At 49.8% G+C, this 20,420-nt stretch overlaps 1 protein-coding gene and 1 long non-coding RNA gene across 12 annotated transcripts in view; one reads left to right on the top strand and one right to left on the bottom strand.

Moving 5' to 3' along the window:
* Nucleotides 1-19,966, top strand: part of LOC123388856 — a 56,797-nt gene extending 36,831 nt beyond the window's left edge. The window contains exons 1-4 of one of the 10 annotated variants that reach the window (XR_006603374.1): nucleotides 3,721-5,024; nucleotides 5,143-5,252; nucleotides 5,890-6,905; nucleotides 7,087-7,224. Coding sequence is in view for 4 of the 10 variants with exons in the window: in XM_045069197.1 (XP_044925132.1) it covers nucleotides 5,143-5,252; nucleotides 13,222-14,134 (1,023 nt within the window). In the remaining 6 variants the exon portion in view is untranslated. The other 9 variants (XM_045069211.1, XM_045069204.1, XM_045069210.1 and 6 more) reach the window with 9 other exon arrangements.
* LOC101675041 lies at nucleotides 10,807-13,227 on the bottom strand. 2 transcript variants are annotated; one of them, XR_001179345.2, is made up of 2 exons: nucleotides 11,610-13,227; nucleotides 10,807-10,946 (listed from the first exon to the last, which is right to left on the bottom strand). It is a non-coding gene; the product is annotated as an uncharacterized LOC101675041 (long non-coding RNA). The 2 variants fall into 2 exon arrangements; XR_006603379.1 differs by having other exon boundaries at nucleotides 11,522-13,227.
* Nucleotides 19,967-20,420: the final 454 nt, after the last annotated feature.

Consider the following 20,420-nt stretch of genomic DNA (forward strand, 5'->3'; position numbering starts at 1 on the left):
TGTGTAGCTTCTGTTTCTCCCCAGGGAGCAAAGAACTCTGGTAGGACACACACACACAGGTGAGGGCCTGCCTTCAGAGTTAGGCACAGTTGGTATTTAGTTGGAGAGCGTTTGGGAGATCAGGGGGACAAGAAAGCCCCCTCTGCAGCAGGGGAGGTCCACACCTCGGCTTCCTTTGTCCTCAGCCAGCTCCCAGCAGTGCGCCCCCACCCCCACCCCCACGCCCTGCTCATGGCCCTCTGCCTCACTCAGCTCCCCACAGCACTTCCTCCACCGCCCTCAGGCCAGGCTGGCCAGGAAACCCAGCCCCAGCAGAGGCTCCCAGCTGAGCATCTTCAAGGCCCCTCAGGGAGGCCTGAGGCAGACGGTGACATCCAGGGCAGGACTGAGGTTTGGGGCCTGTTTCACAGGACGCCCATCTCTTTTACTTTGTATGTGGTTTGGAACTCTGTCAGATTTCTTGGGCCCCAATGCCTTCCTCATCAGTCTGCAGGTCTGCTGGTTGGCTCTGCGTTCATCTGCTAGACACAGATAAGAGGACAGATGAGACGCGAATTTTGGTAGCATCAGTTCCTGGTGATTCGAGATGGAGAGGATATGCATGCAATTTGTCAACACACAAGCAGCCTGTTAAAGAACCAAAGTTCATCTAAGGAAATTTAAAGATCTAAGCAGCTTTAGTCACCAATTCGTGAATCGGGCAGCATCCCTGTAACAAATACAGGGGTGCTCTGAGGAGTTGTGCGACCTGGAAGGGTTTTATAGGCAGGAAAGGGGCAGGACAAAGAAGATATTAGTGAAAGAAAAGAAAGGATCGATTCAGGCAAGGTCACTTTCCCTTAGGGGTGAGGGCAGGGGTCTTGGCAGAGGTCCTCACTAGTGCTGATCAGGAAATTGGAGATTGACTGGTTTAAAGTGCACTCCTGGGAAAGGCTGGAACTGCAGTAAGATTAGGTGCTAAGTTTGGGGCTGGGCTTAACATAGGTGTCTCCATTTGGGGTCTGCGTTTCCCCCCCCCCTTTTTTTTTAAAGATTTGCTTATCTATTTTGGGGGGAGCAGGGGGAGGAGCAGAGGGAGAGGGAGAATCTCGAGCAGACTCCCTGCTCAGCACAGAGCCCAACCAGGGCTCGCTCTCACAACCCTGAGATTGTGACTTGAGCCCAAATCAAGTCGGACGCTTAGCCAACTGAGCCACCGAGGGGCCCCTCTGTTGTTGTTGTTTTTCCTGTTGCTTCTTTTTAACAAGCCTAAACACACAGAGCATCTCGAGAACAGAGAGTGACTTTAATTTCTTCTTTTAGGTAGTGATAGTAATGCAACAAACACAAATTGCCTGAGAACACTTAACTATTTTCTAGGCACTATTGCAAGACCATGAAATTCAATGTCAGAAAGTCCTGCCCTCACAAGTTTTAGAGTTTTGTGAAAGATATTCTTGCTAACAAGTACGAATCCAAATGACTCTTCCACTCCCATTAGGGTCCTTCTAAGCAGGGGTAAGAAACAGCCTACCAAAGCAGGGCAAGCAGCACAGAGCCATGGGCTGTACATGGTCTCTACTTTCTCAGAATCAAAAGTCCTCAAACACTTGGAGGAAGCATTAATATATTTTTAATTAAAATAACCACAAACCTCTACTGTGGAATAGCATACAAAAATCAGATCGCCCACTCCATCCCCCCACTTGCAGCCTAGTGGCAGCTGGCTGCTGCTGAGGACAGGGATGAAGGACAGACTGGTAGAGAGATAGGAGGGAGCAGGGACAGTCAGAGCTGTAGGGGTAGGGGTGGGGGTGGGGTGGGGTGGGGGGTAATGCAGAGGCACTAGAGTGTAAGCGCTTAGGTGTAAGCTAGGTGTAAGCGCCCCCCCCACCCAAGGGGAGGTCCACGGGCACTAGATTAGAGGAGGAAGCACAGAAATGCTTTTGGGGACCTTGGAAACTTCAGTAGGGCTTCATGTTCCAGAAATGGAGGCAAGGCATTCACTAAGAACTTCAGACTTGGAGGAGACCGTCTTTGAAGCAACCCAGGGTGCTCTCCGTGTGGGCTTGCCTGCTTTGAAGGTGTCCTCCACCCTCCTAGGAAAGTGGGGAGAGGCTCTCAAGTGACTGAAGCGGAGAAGCTGCATGGAAGAGAAAGAACTGGGTGGGGGAGGGATCTGTGTCCTCTAGCACGTCAGCCCAGCCGGGCAGGAAGCTCTGCTGAGTAACTTTGGTTTTAGTTGGAAATCTTTTGTCATGTTCCTGTCCACGCAGCAGTGTGGGGGAGTGGGGTTCGATTTCCTCCTTCCTTGGGGTGGACAGGGACGGTGGCATGGGGGCATGAAGCAATGGATAAATGGAGAAGTGATTGCAAGAAGTGGTGGAGGTCGCTCGGAGGGTTTTAAAATTCACAAAAGCTTTCCTGGTTGTGGGGAGGACACGCTGCGAGCAGCGTCTGCCTGTGGAACAGGCCACTGGAGATTCTGGAGGAGGGATCCACCCAGGCCTCCTGACTTGTGGCTTTAATTATCCAGTTAGTCATTGGTTTACTGTCATCCAAGTTTAATAAGCTGGACTGTGACCCGTGAGCAAAAAAGCTGGCCAGGCTTGGGGGTGGGGAGGAACCACTCTGGGTTGTCCCGCAGGCTGAGGCAGGACCCACAGAGACCAGCAGCCCTGGGGAAGTGGGGACCAACTTCCTTTTCTTTTCTTCCTTTGCAGCTGGGATCTTGAACACAGGGCCCCCAGGCACCCACCAGTCCAGTTAAACTGGAAAATTTTAAGAACTGACAGCTTATAACTAACTGCTCAGAGATAAGTTTCACTGGCATGGAGCACCCTTAGGGAGCAAAACCTGATTTACAAGCCAGGGAGGGTGTGGGTGAGGTGCAGGGAGCTTGAGAGCCACCGGGCTGCTCACCCAGTTCCTCACAGGAAGCGGCTGATCCCCTTGGCCCTGGCCCCTTGCCCTGGCCCTGGGAGGACTGAGTGTGTTTGGGTGGCATCCTCCTGGAGGGGAAGAAGCAGGTTTTTGTCCCCCTGACCTTGGAGCAAAGCCTGAAGCTCAGTGTGCACAGGTCACGCTTCCATTCTGAGAAACCTGATCCTTCAGACCCGAACACACCGCTCTGTTTTTTGCACAACAGGATGGTCCTAGCTCAGCTCCAGGAACATTCTGGCTTCCAACTTCCCTCCTGAGCACCTGGTGGCTGTCGCTTTACCGTGCCATTCTGTCTGCCTGGGCTTACATTTTCAGCCTCTCCCCAGAGCTGCCAGGAGCCATCTCCCAGGCAAGGCTTCTACACAGAGGCTGCCAGGCCAGCAGGAAAGGAGACCTCCAATCCATCTGTCAGAATTTGAATAATTTCATCCACACATGCTTCTCTCCCAACCACCGGAGCTATTTTCACTTCCCCAAACCATGCAAGCCCAAGGCGCCTGTCAGCCTGCTCCCCCTCAGAAGCAGGGTGCTTCCCTGTGAGCCCTCCAAGAGCCCCACCACACTGGTTTCTTTGTGAGGTCATCTTCACTGTGGTTTCCGGGTCCTCTGGCCTCCTTCCTGCTAGCTTCACACACTCTGGTTTGCCAGAGTTCGCTTCAGTAAAAACATGAGGGCCTTCTGAGGGCTCACCCCTCTGCTGCACGTGGTAGAAGATACAGAGATCACCCCAGGCTGTTCTGGGGGTTACAGTGTAGCCAAGAGTTATCCAAGGTGGGCCCCTCAAGGTGAGTCCCAAAGAGAAAGAATTCCATTGTCAGTTAGATTGGGGAATTTTGATCATTCAGACCACTCATTTCTGTATTAAAAGGTTCTGAGAAGTCCCATCGTAAGGAAATTCTGTTCCCCCTTTTTAACCTACCATTTCCCCAACCCCGCATAATATTGACTATGAAACTCTTCACATCCCAACAGCTACATCTCAAGGAACTAGTTCATATTTTTGGTTATGTATTTTAGGAAAAGATCCAGCAGTGGCTTCAACCTAAAGAGACACCTGGATCTCAGGAGTATTTGGATATAGGTGGTGGCATTTGGAGCTTTCCCAAAGATGGGGAGGTGCTATGGGCATTTTCTGCATGAGGAGCTAAGACACCCCCACCCCCCCCAGCCCCTCCACCCCGGCACTGGGGCCCAGCCTGTCCTCAGTAGGCCTAGAAGAATCATTCTGCCCCCCAAAGCCCTCAGCACTCCCCTCCTCCACCGAGAAGCAGGGGTTGGACAAGTGCTCAGCAGTTTCTCTAAACTGTCTGCAGGTCCAAAACACCTCCTTGCAATCTCCTTGGTCTCCAGATTCCTAGCTTCCTCTCGCTGGGAGGCCTGCATGGTTCCTTCCGGGCCTTCAGGAAGTCTGGTCTGAGTTGACCCGGACAGAGGCTCCCAGAAGCCAGGGCTCCAGGGTTCCATCTACTCTGGAGATGACAAAAGGATTGTGTTCAGGATTGTGCCCTTGGAGGGCGAGGAGAAAGGCGCTCAGCTACCTGGAAGTCCTCGCACCTGGAAAAGGATGCCTCCTGGCTCAAGCCTGGTGAACACACCTGGTGCTCAGCCAAGGTCAGGAGACCTAAGACCGTGAGAATGGCGGCACAGCCTCCCGCCCGGCCCCCATCCTTCTGGGGTAAAGTAGCGGAGACACCCACATCCACAGCCCACAGCTCCAAATCAAGGGTTTCTGGAGCCCCTGCTTCTGTCAAAAGAGAAAACGCCCATGGCAACCGGCAAGTGTTGCCTGAAACTGCAGAGTGTGTGTTTACCAAAACAGGGGTGGCTCACTGACACCGTCGCCCAGCGAGAGTCTGGCGGGGCGCCCGCGAGGCGGCGGGTGGTCGCGGGGGCGGGGGACAGACGCGCCGAGTCCCTGCGGGGAGGAGCCGGCACCGGCGGGGCGGGACCCGCGGGCCATCGACCCCCCGCTGCCTGCCGACCCAGAGGTGGAACCGCGGTCCGTCAGCCCGCGTCCCTCCCTGGGCTGAAGCCGGCCGGCTGCGCACGGTGAGGTTGGGGTTTCCTGGAGCAGTCAGAACGCGCCTCTCCCAGCCCCGAAGGTTTGCGCGTGAACGGCTTCTGTGCTGTTTCCCCTTCCTCTTTCTCTCTCAGGATTAGTATGGTAAGGGGGGGGGGGAGGGGAGTGGTGCAATTTTTTATTTGGAAAATGACTTTTAGGCCGACGTGGTGCCAGATGCGCCGTCCCGCAGCCCCATTTCATGGATGAGGACACTGAGGTCCAGGGAGACCAGATGTGAAGTCTCGCTGCTGGTGAGCAGCCAACCCAGGTAGAGAACCTTCCTGCCCCACTCCCTGGACGTTAGACTGCCCACATTTACTATCGTTTTCCCTTCTTTAACACACTGAAGCAAAATGTGGTTGATTTTTCTCTGTTAAGAAGAATTTTTAAAACTTGGCGGAAGGGGAGGAGGGTAAACATAGCCCTTTCCATAGTAAAACAATGTCTTAAGCTTACCTGGGGGTCTTCTGGCTCTCCAGGGGAAGGTAATTTTGACTTAATATTTACTATTAATTGGAGTCCAGGCATGCATAACTCTGTAAAATTAGATGACACTGTGTAGAAATTTAAAATGTAAATGACTCTTCTGTTCAGTAGAGATGCAAATGATTTCTATCTGGTAGAAAAAAATAACCCCAAAGGTTATAGTTTTGTTGTCCTGTAGGACATGAACCAGTTCTGTATCAAACTTTGCAGCCTTCAGCACCCCTTTCAGTGCACAACATCTCTGTTCTCCTATTTTAAACCAGCTTTGTTACCCTGCAGATTCTCTCATTAATGGAGTAATTAAATCATAGGCACTTATTCATCACCTCTTGTCAAGTCTTCATGTTCCTCCTCCTCTATCATCCCCCCAATCCACTGTCAGTTGGAATTCATACTCAACACCCATTGCTGATTTTCAGACCCAAGTGGAGGAGATGCATGACATCAAGGGGACCTGGGATGTGTGCTCACCAACTTGGCAGAGTCAAAGACTTCTCTGTGATTGTCAGAAACACACTAGGACAGTCAAGAGTGTACAAACAACACAGTACTCCAAGTAATGTGGTCCCTCCCGCCTCAGTTTAATCAGACATGTCTGTGATCAGAGGCTGAGGGCTATGGCCTGCAAGACACCTGCTGTGCTTTCAGCCCCCACAGAAAACCTCTGCCCATGCCCAGAGCCATGCCTGGGACCTCACCACACTGGGCTGGGCACCTGGTCCAAGCAGCAGCCTACTTACTGATTGGTGGGCCAGTGGGACCTCTGCCCATCTACACTCATGAGATCCTCTCTCTTGGCAAACTTGACAAGGAGATCCTAGAGGGAACCCTTGGTGGTAAAGGAACCAGATAAGGCAGGCATTTGGGGTCCTGAAGCATCAGCTTAAATAAGCAGCAAGAAGAGCAGTGGCAGAGCCTGAAGGCCAAAGGTGGATGGAGACTGTGCTCATCTGGCCAAGAGCTGAAGTGTCTGTGTTTGAAAGCAGTGTTTGATCTTGAAAGACTTCTTGGTTCCTGACCTACATCTAGGACACTGTCAGGCTCCATATAGGTTCTATTGTTCCTGTTCCTCCCAGGAAGTGAGCTTGTCCTGGGTTGCCATTAGACCTTTTCTTTTGGTCAAGGGCCCTTACCTTCTTATCTGCATGTGGCCTTCAAATCAACCCCAAAATGCTGGAGGGAAACTAATCAGGCTCTGTTCCTTCCAGTTGAAAGACCTTGATTCATCCTCTCATCTTTTCTAATAACTTAAATAATAGCACAAGAGTCTTTATTACCTTGTGTTCAGCCGGCTCTGCCCAGGGACGTCAAGAATTTTCTAGGAAAGAGCAAGTTTACTTACTTAAAGCTGTCCTTCCCTTCTGCCTCCCACCATTCATTTAGGTTTGAGCATTCATTCATTCTCTCCACAAGCACATCATTGACTCCAAAATGAGTAAGACAACACTCACACTTTGAAAATGATCACAGTCTTGCAAGGACAGGGTTAAGGGACTGGGGTTGATGCAGGAGTGAAGAGAGAGGGTGGGTGCTCCATGCACCCCCAAGGTGGGGGTGGGGAGGGGCACCCCTTGCACCATGGTCTGCATTGGCAACTTTTCCTTTGGCTCTTGCAGGAACGCTGGCTTTCGTGCCTCTGGCCTGGAATCACATGTAACCAAAGCCATATGTTCAACTTGGATTAATTAAACCAAGGCCTCAGAACATTTCTGCTGCTGCTTCTGATGCTTTTGCATTATACTATTTTAACATTTGTTACTGTATGTCATTTGTTATGTTTAACCCTGCGGCCCAGATTCTATTAGTCTGTAAAGTTTAAATGGGGAGAGACTTCTGGTCTTGAATTTTCAAAATGAGGATTATTTTTGGTTTATTCCATGAAAAGCATCATGTCTGCTCCAGGTTGGACCAGATAAGTCCCCAGTCATGATTTTTCTGGGAACTGACTGTAATCTTTACAAATTTTAGGGAATGGTGTAAGAAAAGATTGTGCTATAAACTCAAGGTCCTGATCCTCAGTTCTTAGCACCAGAGTGCAAAAAACAATTCCCAATCCAGTTTTGAACCACAGGGATCCAGGCACCCACGGTGGCACAGGGAAGGGAAAAAGAGGTGCTCTTTCCGGGAGTGGGCACCCAAGGCTTGCCCTGGCCCTAGGCAGACAGCGGAGGCCATAGGACCTGCTCTCAGGGCAGCAGAATTTTGCAGGGACCTTGGTGCTGCTGCTCTGGCCGTTTCCCACTCTTCTGCAAGGAACAACACAGTGCCGGGGATGTGACAGCATATTTGGGCATTTTTATTGGAGGAAGGGTGGTCCTGGTGATGAAGAGACCCCACACTGCAGGTCAGTGTCTCAGCTTCCTCCTCCGCAGTACACTCACAAATGCCTGCTCTTTAGGGTGACAGTGACTGGGAATGGGGGGCGTGGAATGAGCCCATGAGCTCACTAGTTGGATCTCTGGGAATCATTGCAAGGAAGGGGACAGATATGGCCTTTCTGGTTCTCATATCTGTAAATGTGAGCTGGGGCAACTTGCAGACACAGACAGGACACTCCCAGCTGTGAGGTCTGGGATCTTCCTTGAGTCCAGTCAGTCATCAAGGCGTTTCCTTGAGGCTTCTTGTCCTTTTTTTGGCGGGGGGGGGGGGGGTTGAAAGCATACTCTCACCCCACTGAGTGCCGTGAGATCTACTGCACAGCTTACTGGGCTGGATCTGCAGGGAGCTGGGGTTCCCCTTGAGCCCACCCAGTGCAGGCTCCTAGTTCCCCTTCTCCCAGCTCTCTGCATCCAGCTCTTGTGTCTGGAGAGATTGAGTCGTGATTTCAAATAAGTGAATTACAATTTCAGAAGACATGCCTCTACACAGTTAGTGCCGAGGTTCCATGCCACGGTTCAGCTAATGGCCACTCCCTTAGTACTTCTTTCTTACCCCTTCTTGCTTTTAGCTTGGAGAACAAGAATTCCTATCTGTACAGGCTCCATCTTTCCCTTCCCCTTGTAGTTTCCCTTCCTGGGTCTCTCCCATGTGTTTGTCTAATGAAGAACACCGAAATTAGTAAGCCAGGCTTGCCTCCTGGACAGGATTTATGAAAGCCACGTGCCCCTGGATGTAACAGATTTAAATGCTTTGTTTTGGTTGCTCTGCACTGTCCCGATTTTTCTCGGGGTGCTGGCCTTCGCCTGCTCACTGTGCAGGAGGCCCTGATGAGGCCCACCCCCCGCTCCCGCTGGCTCAGGACTGTCAAATGATCTGGTCCTGGCCAGGTCCCATCCATCCACCTGCCCATCAGCAGTGCATTCAGAGACAGACTCAGGCTTACGTCCCTCAAAGAGGAGTCAGTTTCAAGATTTTTGCTGAGACTCTTGGGAAGGCGGTTCTGGGTTTCGGCAGGGCTTGCTGAGCCTAAACGAGGGGTCCTAAGGCTGCTCGTGGCCATCTTGCTGTTGCTTGGGTGGAGAGAGCCCAGAAAGAAACCCACTGATTCTGTGTAGGCCCCTGGACTTCTTCAGCCCCAGCTCTATGAACTGATAAGTCATTTTTCCTCAAGTCCATTGATTCGGAATTTATATTGCCTTCAATTTCAAAAAGACTTGACTGCTAGCTGGCCAAAGTGTATACTGGTTTCTAGCCAACAAAGATGTGTTTCTCTAGGTAAAAGAGAAAAGAGAGGCAGGGGGAAGAGTGACAGGGAAGCTGGGTGGAGATGCTGGAGTCTGGAAAATGCTGCCTTCCTGTTTTCTTGTTACTTATTGAAACCATTCCCCTCCCTCCTTCTTACCAGTCTCTACTGTGCTTCTGGGAACACCCTTGGAAAGGAGGCGGAGAGACGTGCTCTGGCCCTGCAGATATCTGTAGACCAGAGCGAGGTTTTCTCCCCAGGGATCCTTTCCTTGAGAATCCCTCCGGAAACTATTCTGAACCTATTCTGAACCCCCATGCCCAGTCCAAGCAGATCTCCACCAGCCTCGTGACCTGGATCCCCCATCCACGACTTGGAAAACAATTCTTGGGGCAAGTGTTCCACTTACAGAATCCTTCAGACCATCGGTGGGACAAGCAGCCCCATGGCCTAGCCAGGTGCCAGAGAAGGAGAGTCTGCTTTTTTTTTTTTTTTTTTTAAAGATTTATTTATTTATTTGACAGACAGAGATCGCAAGGAGGCAGAGAGGCAGGCAGAGAAAGAGGAGGAAGCAGGCTCCCCGCTGAGCAGAGAGCCTGATGCGGGGCTCCATCCCAGGCCCCTGGGATCATGACCTGAGCCGAAGGCAGAGGCTTTAACCCACTGAGCCACCCAGGCGCCCCGAGAGTCTGCTTTTGACAGCTGCACCATCCAGCCCTAAATGGTTTCAACAAGACAGAAATCTGTCTCTTTCTCGTGTGAATGAAATCTGGACACAGGCTTCATGAAGTTGTCCAAACCCAGTATCTCCCTCTCACTTTCTCCCCATCCCCAGCAGGGGCATCTGCATTCTGCTCCTCCCTTCCCCACTGTCCCTCCCCCTCCCATCCCCCACACCACTTCCACTTCCACCACTGCACAGGCGTAAAGATGGAACCAGCAAGGGAGGCTGGGAAGGCACCTTTTCGTCTGTATGCCAGCTCCATGTTGGAAGGGTCTGCTTTTTTTCTTTAAAAAGCAAGGTAAAATGGAGAATTGGGGGCCCTAAGAGAATGACCTAGGACCACCTGGGGAAACCTTTCCCATCATTACCAGTCTTTGATATTCAGGGGTCACTGCCCTCAGGGAGTGAGGCCTCCAATCCCATCTCAGTTCATCAGTGCTGGCCAGACTAACAATGGCAGTAGAGCCCCAGGAAGCCGGAGAGCAGGCAAAGAGCCCTGTCCCTACTTGACCCTGTCTCAGCGGAGATCAGAAAGCAGCAGCTTTCTTAGGGAAAAAAAATAGAAGTGGGGTGTATTTCTTGGTAGATTTTGCTACCATTTGATGGGAAGGGCCCACTTATGAATAAGTGAGCTGTGGGATTCTATGCAAGGTGGTTTGATCCCAGAGCTCCTCTTACAGCTCCCAAGAACGAGAGACAATGGACATGCACAAGTCCATGCACAACCATGACGCGAACTGTCTTCAGGGAAGGACCCCAGCTTCCACACTCACCGCTTAACATTTGCAGAGCTCTTAGAATGTTGGTTGGCACTTGGTAGGAGCTCAGTAAATATCAGTGGAATATAGGCCTGAGTATTCTGGGGGAGAAAAAGCACTTATTATCACTTATTTTATGAAATATTTATTACACATCTATGTATAAGGGATTGATCTAAGTGCAGTGGAGGGTCACAGAGATGAAAAAGTCACCATCCTTGCCCCCAAGGAGTTTACAAGTCAAAACGCTGTTTATTTCATGTCAATTATCAAAACAAAGCAAAAAATGATCCAGCAAAGCTGGAGGCTCTGTTTCCTGTGCTTGTCCTTCTGTCTTTGAAGAGGCTGGTTTCTGAATTCACATGTCTGCTCCTGGAGGAGATGGTAAGGAGTCAGGGTAGGTCACCTGGGCTGGGGATTGAAGAATCACAGGCAGAACACTGGCCTTGGAAGCAGCAGCCTTCTATTTGTTCCCATCACCTCCCACATCCTAACTGAGCTGCCTCAGTTTACCCTCTCCAAGGTGAAAGCTACCACATTTGTTTCTTCCCTGCTCCCCCTCTCCCTTGCCCACTATGCTGATGGGAGCAGTGATATCGGAATCACATGGAGTTTCCCGAGAACTGGTTTTAATTAAATCTTCCTTGGGACTTCTGGGGAGTAAAAGGGCTGTCCTTTCAAACTGGCTGTTTGGTTTTGAATTCATCTTTACACGAGCTCCTCCCAGGAAAAACAACGGAGGAAGGGACAGAGGACAGGGTTAAATACCCAGGGGAGAGTAAAACAAGACAGCAGAAGACCTGGGAGATCAAAAATTTGAGGGCAGCTGTGATCTCTGAACACCCTGTGCCTTGGGCAGCTGCTATCCCTACCCCAGGGGCCACTGTCCTCCCCACTGCACCAAGTTTACGATGGCTTAGATCATTGGGGGCTTCAAAATCACCCACCTTTGTGTTCCATTCATTCGGTGACTCTTCCATTTTCTATTCATTCAATGTATATTGAGTACCAACCAGTGCCATCTGGAAATCTTACCCTCATTTGCTATCAGGAAGGGTCCGCATCTGCATCAACCTTCTGTGCCCTTAGTTTCATTTCCCAGCAGTGATTTTGGACTTGACAGTAGATGTTGCTCAGAACCTTTTCTGAAAGTCGTGTCTCCAATTCTCAGGGTGGGGCCTGCTTCTCCAAAGAAGTCCTATACATCTCTGGCCCAGGGTAGCACCCACCTTCCCTGCACGTTCTTGCAGGCATTCAAACCCGGGAGGCTCTCTGCGCAGCCATGGGCTGTCCCCAGGGTAGTCAGAGACGTCTGGCTGGAAGCAACAAAGACTCTTTGTGTGGATGGCACTGTCACCTGACAGGTCTGAAATGTAACTTCCTCCTCTGAGGCAGGGGAACTGAATCTGAAAGTCTAGAAGGATGGGTCACAATGAAGATAAAACTTAAAGGAATAAAAGGAGAGTTTTGTACTTTGTGATTAAAAGAAAAAAGATTTTAAAAAGGAACAAGAGGGAAGCCCTCCTTGACGGTCTTGTATGTGAAATTGACGTAAAGGTTTCTGTTGACTACAAGGTCAGAGTGAACCAAGAGCTGAATTCGCAGCTGGAAACCCAAACAACTTTTGCCTGTGTTGGCAGAGTCACAAGTGTCTAGAGAGGGAGGTGGGGACCCCCTGGGCTTGTCCGGGGGCAGGCCATATCTGAAATGTTGAGGCTTAGCTCTGGGTCCAACTTCAACATCTTGGCAGGATCCCTTAGGAGGATGGGAGTGTAGAAACCACACCACATGAGAAGCCACTGACATTCAGTCTATAAAAACAATTTATGGACATAACTTTCTTCAAATACTTAATTGGTCTGATGGCAGAGGGAGCCTGGAGAACTGAAGGTTGAGAAGGGCGACATCATTCTCAGATCACAGTAGACCCTTTCTGACGCGGACCTCTGGGACTTCTGCCCCCTTCGCCTCAACATATAGGATTTGCAACTTCCTGCATCCTTTCATTTCCTCCTGCCTCAGAAGAATAGTCCCCCCTCCCTTAGGAGGTTCCCTTCATCCTCTCCTGTCTCCCACCTCTAGGACCCACCCCACCAATTACCACCCTTCCAGAATCTTTAATTTTCCCTTCTCCACTGGCTTCTTCCCACCAGCCTGCCACTATGAGGAAGATAGGGATTTGCGTACGTATTATGCATCAGGGGCACAGAGATTTCCATGCCATTGACTCATCCAAAGAAGCAGGTGATGCCTCCTCCATTTAGAGAGGAGGAAATAGAGGCTTCAGTTTGTTCAGTGACATTCCCAAGCTCACACCATCTGGTACGTAGGTCTCTAACACTCTCAGCTGCGCTTGCATTCCCACTGTTAAGGATTGCCCTCCCTTTCCAGCCCAATTCCCTTACAGGAACCTCTTGTGTCTACAGCTTCATCTCCCACCTGCGCTCCGAGGCTCTCAGCTCCCCCAGGGTCATCAGTGACCTGACGGTTCATCCAACAGCCTTTCCTCAGAGGTCACTGTCTGACCCTTCTGTAGCACAGTCATTGCTGGCCACAGTCCCCATCCCCCCCCCCCCCGCAACCCCAATATATGGCTGAGCTCACCCACTCCCACTACTCCACCTCTCATCTTTTCATCCCCATCCAGGTCCCTCCTTCCATGTGTCACCAGTCATCTTAAAGGATCTGAGGACTCAGTTGAAGCTGGCAAGCAGGGATCTGAGAGTGAGGTTCCCTGGTATGTGTGGGAGGCAGGAGATGGGTGCATAGAACTGAGCATTGCTGCAGGGCACTGTTCCCGTGACCCGGCTGTCCTCTCACTCATGCTGGGTGGAGTTCAAGGGGAGAAACAAAAGGACCAGGAATGGGGGTCGGTACAGTCTCAAAAAGCAGGGAGAGCTGGGAGAGCAGAAGGCAGTGCTGAGGGAAGAAGGTGTGAAGTTCAAGGAGAAAGCAGGCTGAGCCCCTGGGGAAGGAGGACCGTGACGAAGAACAGAGGAATATTGCACGAATTACCGATGTCAAGGAATGGAGATTCTAGATCGCTGGCCAGCTCATCAGAAGCCTTAAACTCATGGCAGGAGATGGGTTTGACTTTCCTGACTCATGCCTGCATCCCATGTGAAGCCAGGTCCTCAGCAGCAACAAGATGTTGTATCCCCTGGGCTGGTCTTCAGTTTTCTAGCTTGCCAGCGTTCAGCAGTCCTGCCCCAGTTAAACAGGACCACAGATCCAGGGCTGTGCGGAGTGGCATCGCTCCAGGAGCCCCACCACCGCCACTAGAAAACCACTCTGACAGCACCTGGGCATGGAAGCACTTATTGAATGAACAGATGACGAATACATTCGTCTCCCGTGCGTCTTACTCCAGTTCAGTGCAGCAGTGTTCTTCGAGCAGCCGCAGAGGTCAAGCTGTCCATGGGGGACTGAGACAATCAAGCTGGGAAAAGGGAAACCACGCTGCAGCCCAGGCAGTCCTCATGGATTCTAAATTAGGGCAAAATCTCAAGAGGCTTCCAGACAAAGCCTTAAGCTCCCTCTTCTGGGCTTGGCATTTGTAAATTTCCTTTAGAACCCCAGAAACTCTTTAGCTTGATAAAAAGACCATCCCAGATATTTGGCCTTTCTCTGGTGAATTGAGTCCAAATGTGTGTGCCTGGGATAGAGCTGCTGCTGGGCCCTGAAGGGAAGTACCTCTAGGCTGTCCCCAGGACAGCCCCTCTGGACTCCCTCTTCTTGCTCCCCAGATTGGAAAGGGAGCATTTACTGCCAATCCTCTCTGCTTCGTCGCTCATCTCATTTTATTCAGAAAGGGATCAGAAGATCTCTTTTCATTCACATAGAAACAACGCTTATCTCCAAAACTCCTGGAGTATTTCTGAGACCGATCTCTAGACTGTTTCCATGTGCACTAAGAACTAGAGCATACAAGAGACTTCTCCTACTTTCCAGAAGAGAGCAGAATGAAAGCCTTCCAAGAAGAGCCCCAGACCCCTACTTGCTGTTCCCCCAGGCAGGTAGCTGGTTCCCCTTGCCCTCTGAAGCACCAAGCCTTCCTCAGAAAAGGACTGGGAATTTAGCTAGACAGAAGCATAGACTTGGACAGCTGCCACCACAGCTCTGCCCTCAGAGACTTCCAGAAAAGCTTCCCACTCTGTTATTTGCCTGGGTGGCCATTAATGTTCCCACGGTAGGCCCTAGAAACCCAAGCGAAACTGGAACATCCAAGTGCTGTGGGTTCAGTTGGGACTGCAGGCCCCCTCTGTCAGCACTCCACCCCTCCCCCCTCAAACACAAATGCAAATCTAGCCTGCAGGGAAGAAGCCTAAGAAAGAAGCTTGGGACACTGCGGGGGAGGGGGGACATCCCTCTGCATAGAGGCCAGCTCTGATTTGTGGCTAGAGCAAGGGAATCCAGAAAGACTTCTGTCAGAGTCCCAGGACTCTGGTTCTATCTAGACTCCCCAGGTCATCCACCCCAGGGGGAAACCCTGGCATGGGACCAGCTAGGGGAAGTAACTGGAATCCTGGGGGCACATTCATCTACAAATAGTTCACACGATATTGTTAGAAATTCAATCCAATGCAGGATTTACAGATTGGAAGCGTTATAGATTTATGGCTTCTTTTGGAGGATCAAATAATTGGAAAATCTGGTTCACCAGGACTCTCAAGGCAGAACAAACTGTGTAGACAGAGTACATGTCTGACAGTTCTCCACACCCCCCACTCTCCGTGACAGCCCTCACACCCGGCCAGGTGCTGTTGACCTTGCACTGCTGTTGGTTTTTTTTTTTTTTTGTGTGTGTGTGTGTGTGTGTGTGTGTGTGTGTAATAGCGGAACAGACTTCTCTATACACAATTAGCCATCGGAAGGGATTTTCTGCACTGGACCTACTGGTTCCTACTGGCATTTGAATTTGAGGGCCCCAATCCCAGGCAGCTGAAGAGCCAAGACTGTTCTAGTCTCGAAGGACAGAAAATAAACCGAATGACTTAGACAAAAATGAAGAGAAGCGTTGGCCAGCTCCTCTGGGCAGCTACAGAGGTGAGGGAGAGAGTGCAGGACTCACAGAAAAGGCCATGCAATCTGCCAGGTGCTCTCTCAGCTCTCCCATCTGCTGGTCTCGGCTGGTCTTTGTGTGTTGCCCTCATTCTCTTTCAGCAGAGATGCCTTGGTCATGTGGGGAGGACTGTGGCCATTAGAAGACCCGATTTAGAAATCCCCATAGGAGAAAAAAAAAAGAGCACAAAAGAGAGAAAGAGAGCTTCCTTTCTCCACTTCTGAAAATCAATCCCAGGAAAGGATGCCAGCTTCACTTGGGTCATAGGCCTTAGATCGGCAGGATGTTTTCTTTTTCAATCCAATATGTAAGTAGCTTGTCACTGTTTTCAGTAGGTCACAAATATTACCTTATTTAATATTTTTCAACAAAGCCTATGGATTAGTTCAATTACTCTCTCCATCGCAAAGGGACCACAGATAAGTGGTCTTCCTAAGGCCATGGAGATACCACTTGGCAGAAGTGGACTTTGAACCCTGGCAGTCTGGCTCCAGAGTCCATATTTATGCCCCCATGTGATGGTTGTACAGGTTTGCATGGCCCAACTCTCAGGGAGCCAACACTGGACCGAAACAGAGTATGACCTCACAGGTGACATGGAGGACAGCAACAATCACTAGCTGTTAGAGTGAATGGGAGACCCACAGGGGCTCATATCTGGTGGGCATGGGGAGTGGGTACTGTGACTGACAGCCCCACTGGTCCACATTTGCCGGGGGAGGAGCAGTTCCCCAGCAAAAGAAGCCTAGGAAGGCAGTGAGAACGTGTGACCATCTCAGGAGCAGCCCGCGACAGTCATGGCTACAACATCTGTCTAGCTTCCTGCTCCCTAAAGAGGTTTAGATGTCTAGATGTCCTCTGGGAAGGATATTCTGGCCCATGGACTCTTAAAAAAAAAAAAAAAAAAAAAAAAAGAGAGGAGAAAAGATTTAATCAACCAAACCATAAAAGAAACAGAAATAGCTTAATGTCAACCACACAAAAGAGGCTTAAAAGGAAACTCAATCACTATTCACATGCTCTCAACATCTTCTAACTCCTTTTTGAGAGACCCCACACAACTTACCTAAACTTTCTGAATCTGTTTCTTTTAAGATTTGAGAGAGAGAGACAAAGCCAGAGCAGGGAGAGCAGCAGGCAGAGGGAGAAGCAGACTCCCCGCTGAGCAGGGAGCCTGATGCAGGACTCGATCCCAAGACCCTGAGATCATAACCTGAGCCAAAGGCAGACACTTAACCGACTGAACCTCCCAGGTGCCCCTGAATCTGTTTTTTCCAACTGTAAAGTGGGAGCAAAGGCCTATCCAGGTTGTTAGGAGTTGGAGAGATAAGATGCCACGGCTCATGGCACACAGAAGGCTCGGGAAAATGGTTGCCATTAAAGGGCTAATTTTCACCCTGCCTCTCATGGGCAAGTGTCATTTAGAACTCTCTGCTCTCACTTGCAGCCATTTCTAGTCTCCCTCTGAGAATTGGGCAGATTCTGCCATTCTCTCCTAATTTAGCCTTGGTTTCTCAGGATAAAACACAAGCTCCCTTCCCCCACCCAGGTAAGAAGCCTCAACAAGGGCAGGGAGGGTCGTGTGCTGGATATGGAGTAGGGTATGGGGAGGGTCTGAGGGAATACCAGGAGCTCTCATGATGACATGTGGTGGCAATAAATAAGATGACACAAGAAGGGAAAGGAACAGGAAGCGGGTGGGGGGCACAACTTTGAAATAGTTAAAACTCTGATGGCCACATTTTGGAATTAAAGGAAACTTCGAGAGGATCCAATTGAGTGGTTATTCAGTCTTTAATAAAATCTTGCCCAGAATCAAGATCTGCAAAATAGATAAAGGCAAGCCGTCCTGGATAAAATGAGGGCTTGGGGAGCAGTTCCTTTGGCCTCCATGCAGGGCTCCTACGAACAAAGTTTAAAAACCAGATCTGGGTCAGTTCAAGAATCCAGCACCACCACAAACATCCACTCTACTTGCACTCCCCAAATGAATGACCTCTTTCATCCTCTACCCCCAAACTCAGGGTCTTAAAACAATTTTATTTGCTCCTGAGTCTGCTGGTCCATCATTTGGGCTGAGCTCAGCAGGGGGTCTCCAGGGGTGACCTCTGCAGTTGATCATCTGGAGGCACGAGGGGGTCTGTACAGGCTAAGATGGCTCACTCACACTTCCGGTAGTTGGTGCTGGTTCCCTGTAGGGCCGCTTCTCTCCTAGGAGAGCTACCTGGAGACTTCATATGTAGCACTGAGTTCTAAGAGGACAGGATTAGAAGCTGAACGTTCTCTAGAGGTAAGAGGTAGGAAATCCCATAATATCACTTTCGCCACAACCTACTGGCCAAAGCAAGTCACAAGAGCGGCTCAGATTCAAAGCCAAGGTGTGGAGAAATAGACTCTTGATGGGAGGAACGTCAGTCACATCGAAAAGAGGTGCTTGGACAGGAATGGGAGGAATTTTTTTTTTTTTTTTGCAAACTACCATATCTCTGGTATACGAAGATGACAACGTGTAGTGTACGTGGGTGAGTGTGGCAAACTCTTATTATATAAACCCTCTCATTATTCATTTTCCACTTCTTTCTTATCTGCAGAACCTTAGTTATTTTTTTCAGGGTGGCCTTGTGTCCAGTTACAAATATTCACCCTCCCAGATTTCCTAATAGCTGGAGCGACCACGTGACCCAGTTCTGGCCAATGACAGTAACCGGAGGTCTCCTGGGCGGGGTCTCCAGGAGAGCAGTTGTTAATCAAAGGGAGCAAGCTTTCTGGCACGTGTCTTGCGTTTTTCCCTGCTCCCTTCTTGTCCCACTCCGGCCTGGTCCCCATATGCAACACTTAGGGGTGGAGCAGCCATTTTGAAACCATCCAGTGAGACTGGATGACTAGAAACGCAAGAAGCTTGATCTCCAGTGGCATCATGGGACCTCTTCTCTGGTCATAGACTCCCTACTTCTGAGCTTCTTGTCTGAAAAAAATAAACCCCACTTGGTTAACTCAGAGCTGTGGTTCTGAAACAGGAAGTGATGGTGAGAGGAGACTGGGAGGGAGGGCAGAAGGCTCACCATCATGGGCAGTGACTGTTAGGGAGACACCCCAGCTGCTATTTACTCCAAAAGGAGTTTCTGCCTCTTGCTGTGGCTCATGTGTATTTTGTGTATTTGGATGGGCCTGGGTCTAGACATAAGTGGTTTGGGTATAGGTATATAAGGAAATGCGGTATTCTTTTGCAAAAATTAAAATCAAATTGGAATCCAGAGTTCAAAAGGCTGAAATAAGTTGAAAGTGAAAAAAATAAGTTCAATGGTAAGGACTATAAACTCTTGTACTTAGATTTTTTTTTTTTTTTTTTTTTTTTAAAGAGGTCAGCATCGGAGAGCTTAGTTTCACAGCCTGAGGGTTGGAGTTGACTGCAAAGGCTTCAAATGAGCTCAGGGTGAGCTGTGAGTGCCAAAACTTCTGGCTTACCCTCTGACTGCGATGATTATCAAGGATCCAGAACGCAGAGAGCAGACGTCCCTCAGCGTGCCTGGTCCGAGGACCAGGGGTAAGCGCTGTGTCCACCCTATGACTGACAAATGGAGCCCAGCCAGAGAAAGACCAGGATGCCGTCCAGGATCTGGAAGAGTTTAGCTTGGACCAGAGAAGACATGGAGGAGCCTGAAATGAGAATTACTTTAATAAGCCATCTATTGCTGTATACAAACCACACCTAAAACTAAGTGGCTTAAACCAACAATAACCATTCATTTGCTCAGGATTCTGCAGTCTGGGCTGGAGAGATTTTTCTCTGCCCCACGTGGTGCAGTGGGGTGGGGTGGTGCAAGCGGGTTGACTGGGACTGGAGGAGCCATGATTGCTTCCCTGGCAGGTCGGTCATGGTGGCTGGGGTGACTGGAAGGGCTGTGGACTGGCTATGCCTCTCTGCTTGTTGGGCCCTGTCAACCTGCTTCTCCACCTGGCTCTCATCCTCAAGGAGGCTAGCCCAGGCTTCACGGCATCTCAGGAAGTAAGACAGTGAAAGGGGAGGTTACAAGGTTTTTGAGGTTTGAGACTAGAATTTTTGTCACATTCTATTGGACCCAGCAAGCCATAAGACCCGTCCAAATATAATGTGAAAAGGGACCACATTAAAATGTGAATTCAGGAGTGTGATTCACTGGGGGCGATTTCATAGCAGGCTTTTGAAAGAACTAATATCTAGTTTTTCTGTAGTCTTTATGGTTTACAAAGGACGTTTTCTTGCACTCTTATGTGATCATTACAACTATGTTGATTATGGAAAGTAGTATGCAGGTAAAACAAAAAAAAATCATTAAAAAGTTCTGCTTTAGGGCATTTGTCACTTATTTTCCTTGGTGTCAATACTCCCACCCCGGCTCATTTCAAGCGACCAACTTGAGATTACTGCAAACAGAGGGGAGAGGAAGAACACTTGGGAGCAGACAACACACCACTGTAGACAGTGAGGAGTGGTTACTACCTGCAAATGAGGCAGTGAGACGCTCTCAAAATTACCCACAATGGATAGTGGCAGATCAGGGACCCACCCCAGATCCAAACTGTATGCTTTGGGTAGAACGTTGCCCTATCTCGCAGCAGTTTTCTTCAAACACCTGAAGGGTTGCTATGGAGAAGGAGGAGCAATAGTCTAGGTGGCCTCAGAAGGCAAAAATAAATCCATGTGAGTAGATTTCAAAGAGAACTTCAGTGTAAGAAGGTCAGTATGAATATGAATTCTGCAGTCAGTCATCCAAAGAGAAGGAGTGGCTTAGTGCCGTAGTGTT

This window comes from Mustela putorius, unplaced genomic scaffold (assembly GCF_011764305.1).
Source record: "Mustela putorius furo isolate JIRA1106 unplaced genomic scaffold, ASM1176430v1.1 tig00000129_pilon_pilon_pilon, whole genome shotgun sequence".
NCBI lineage: Eukaryota > Metazoa > Chordata > Mammalia > Carnivora > Mustelidae > Mustela > Mustela putorius.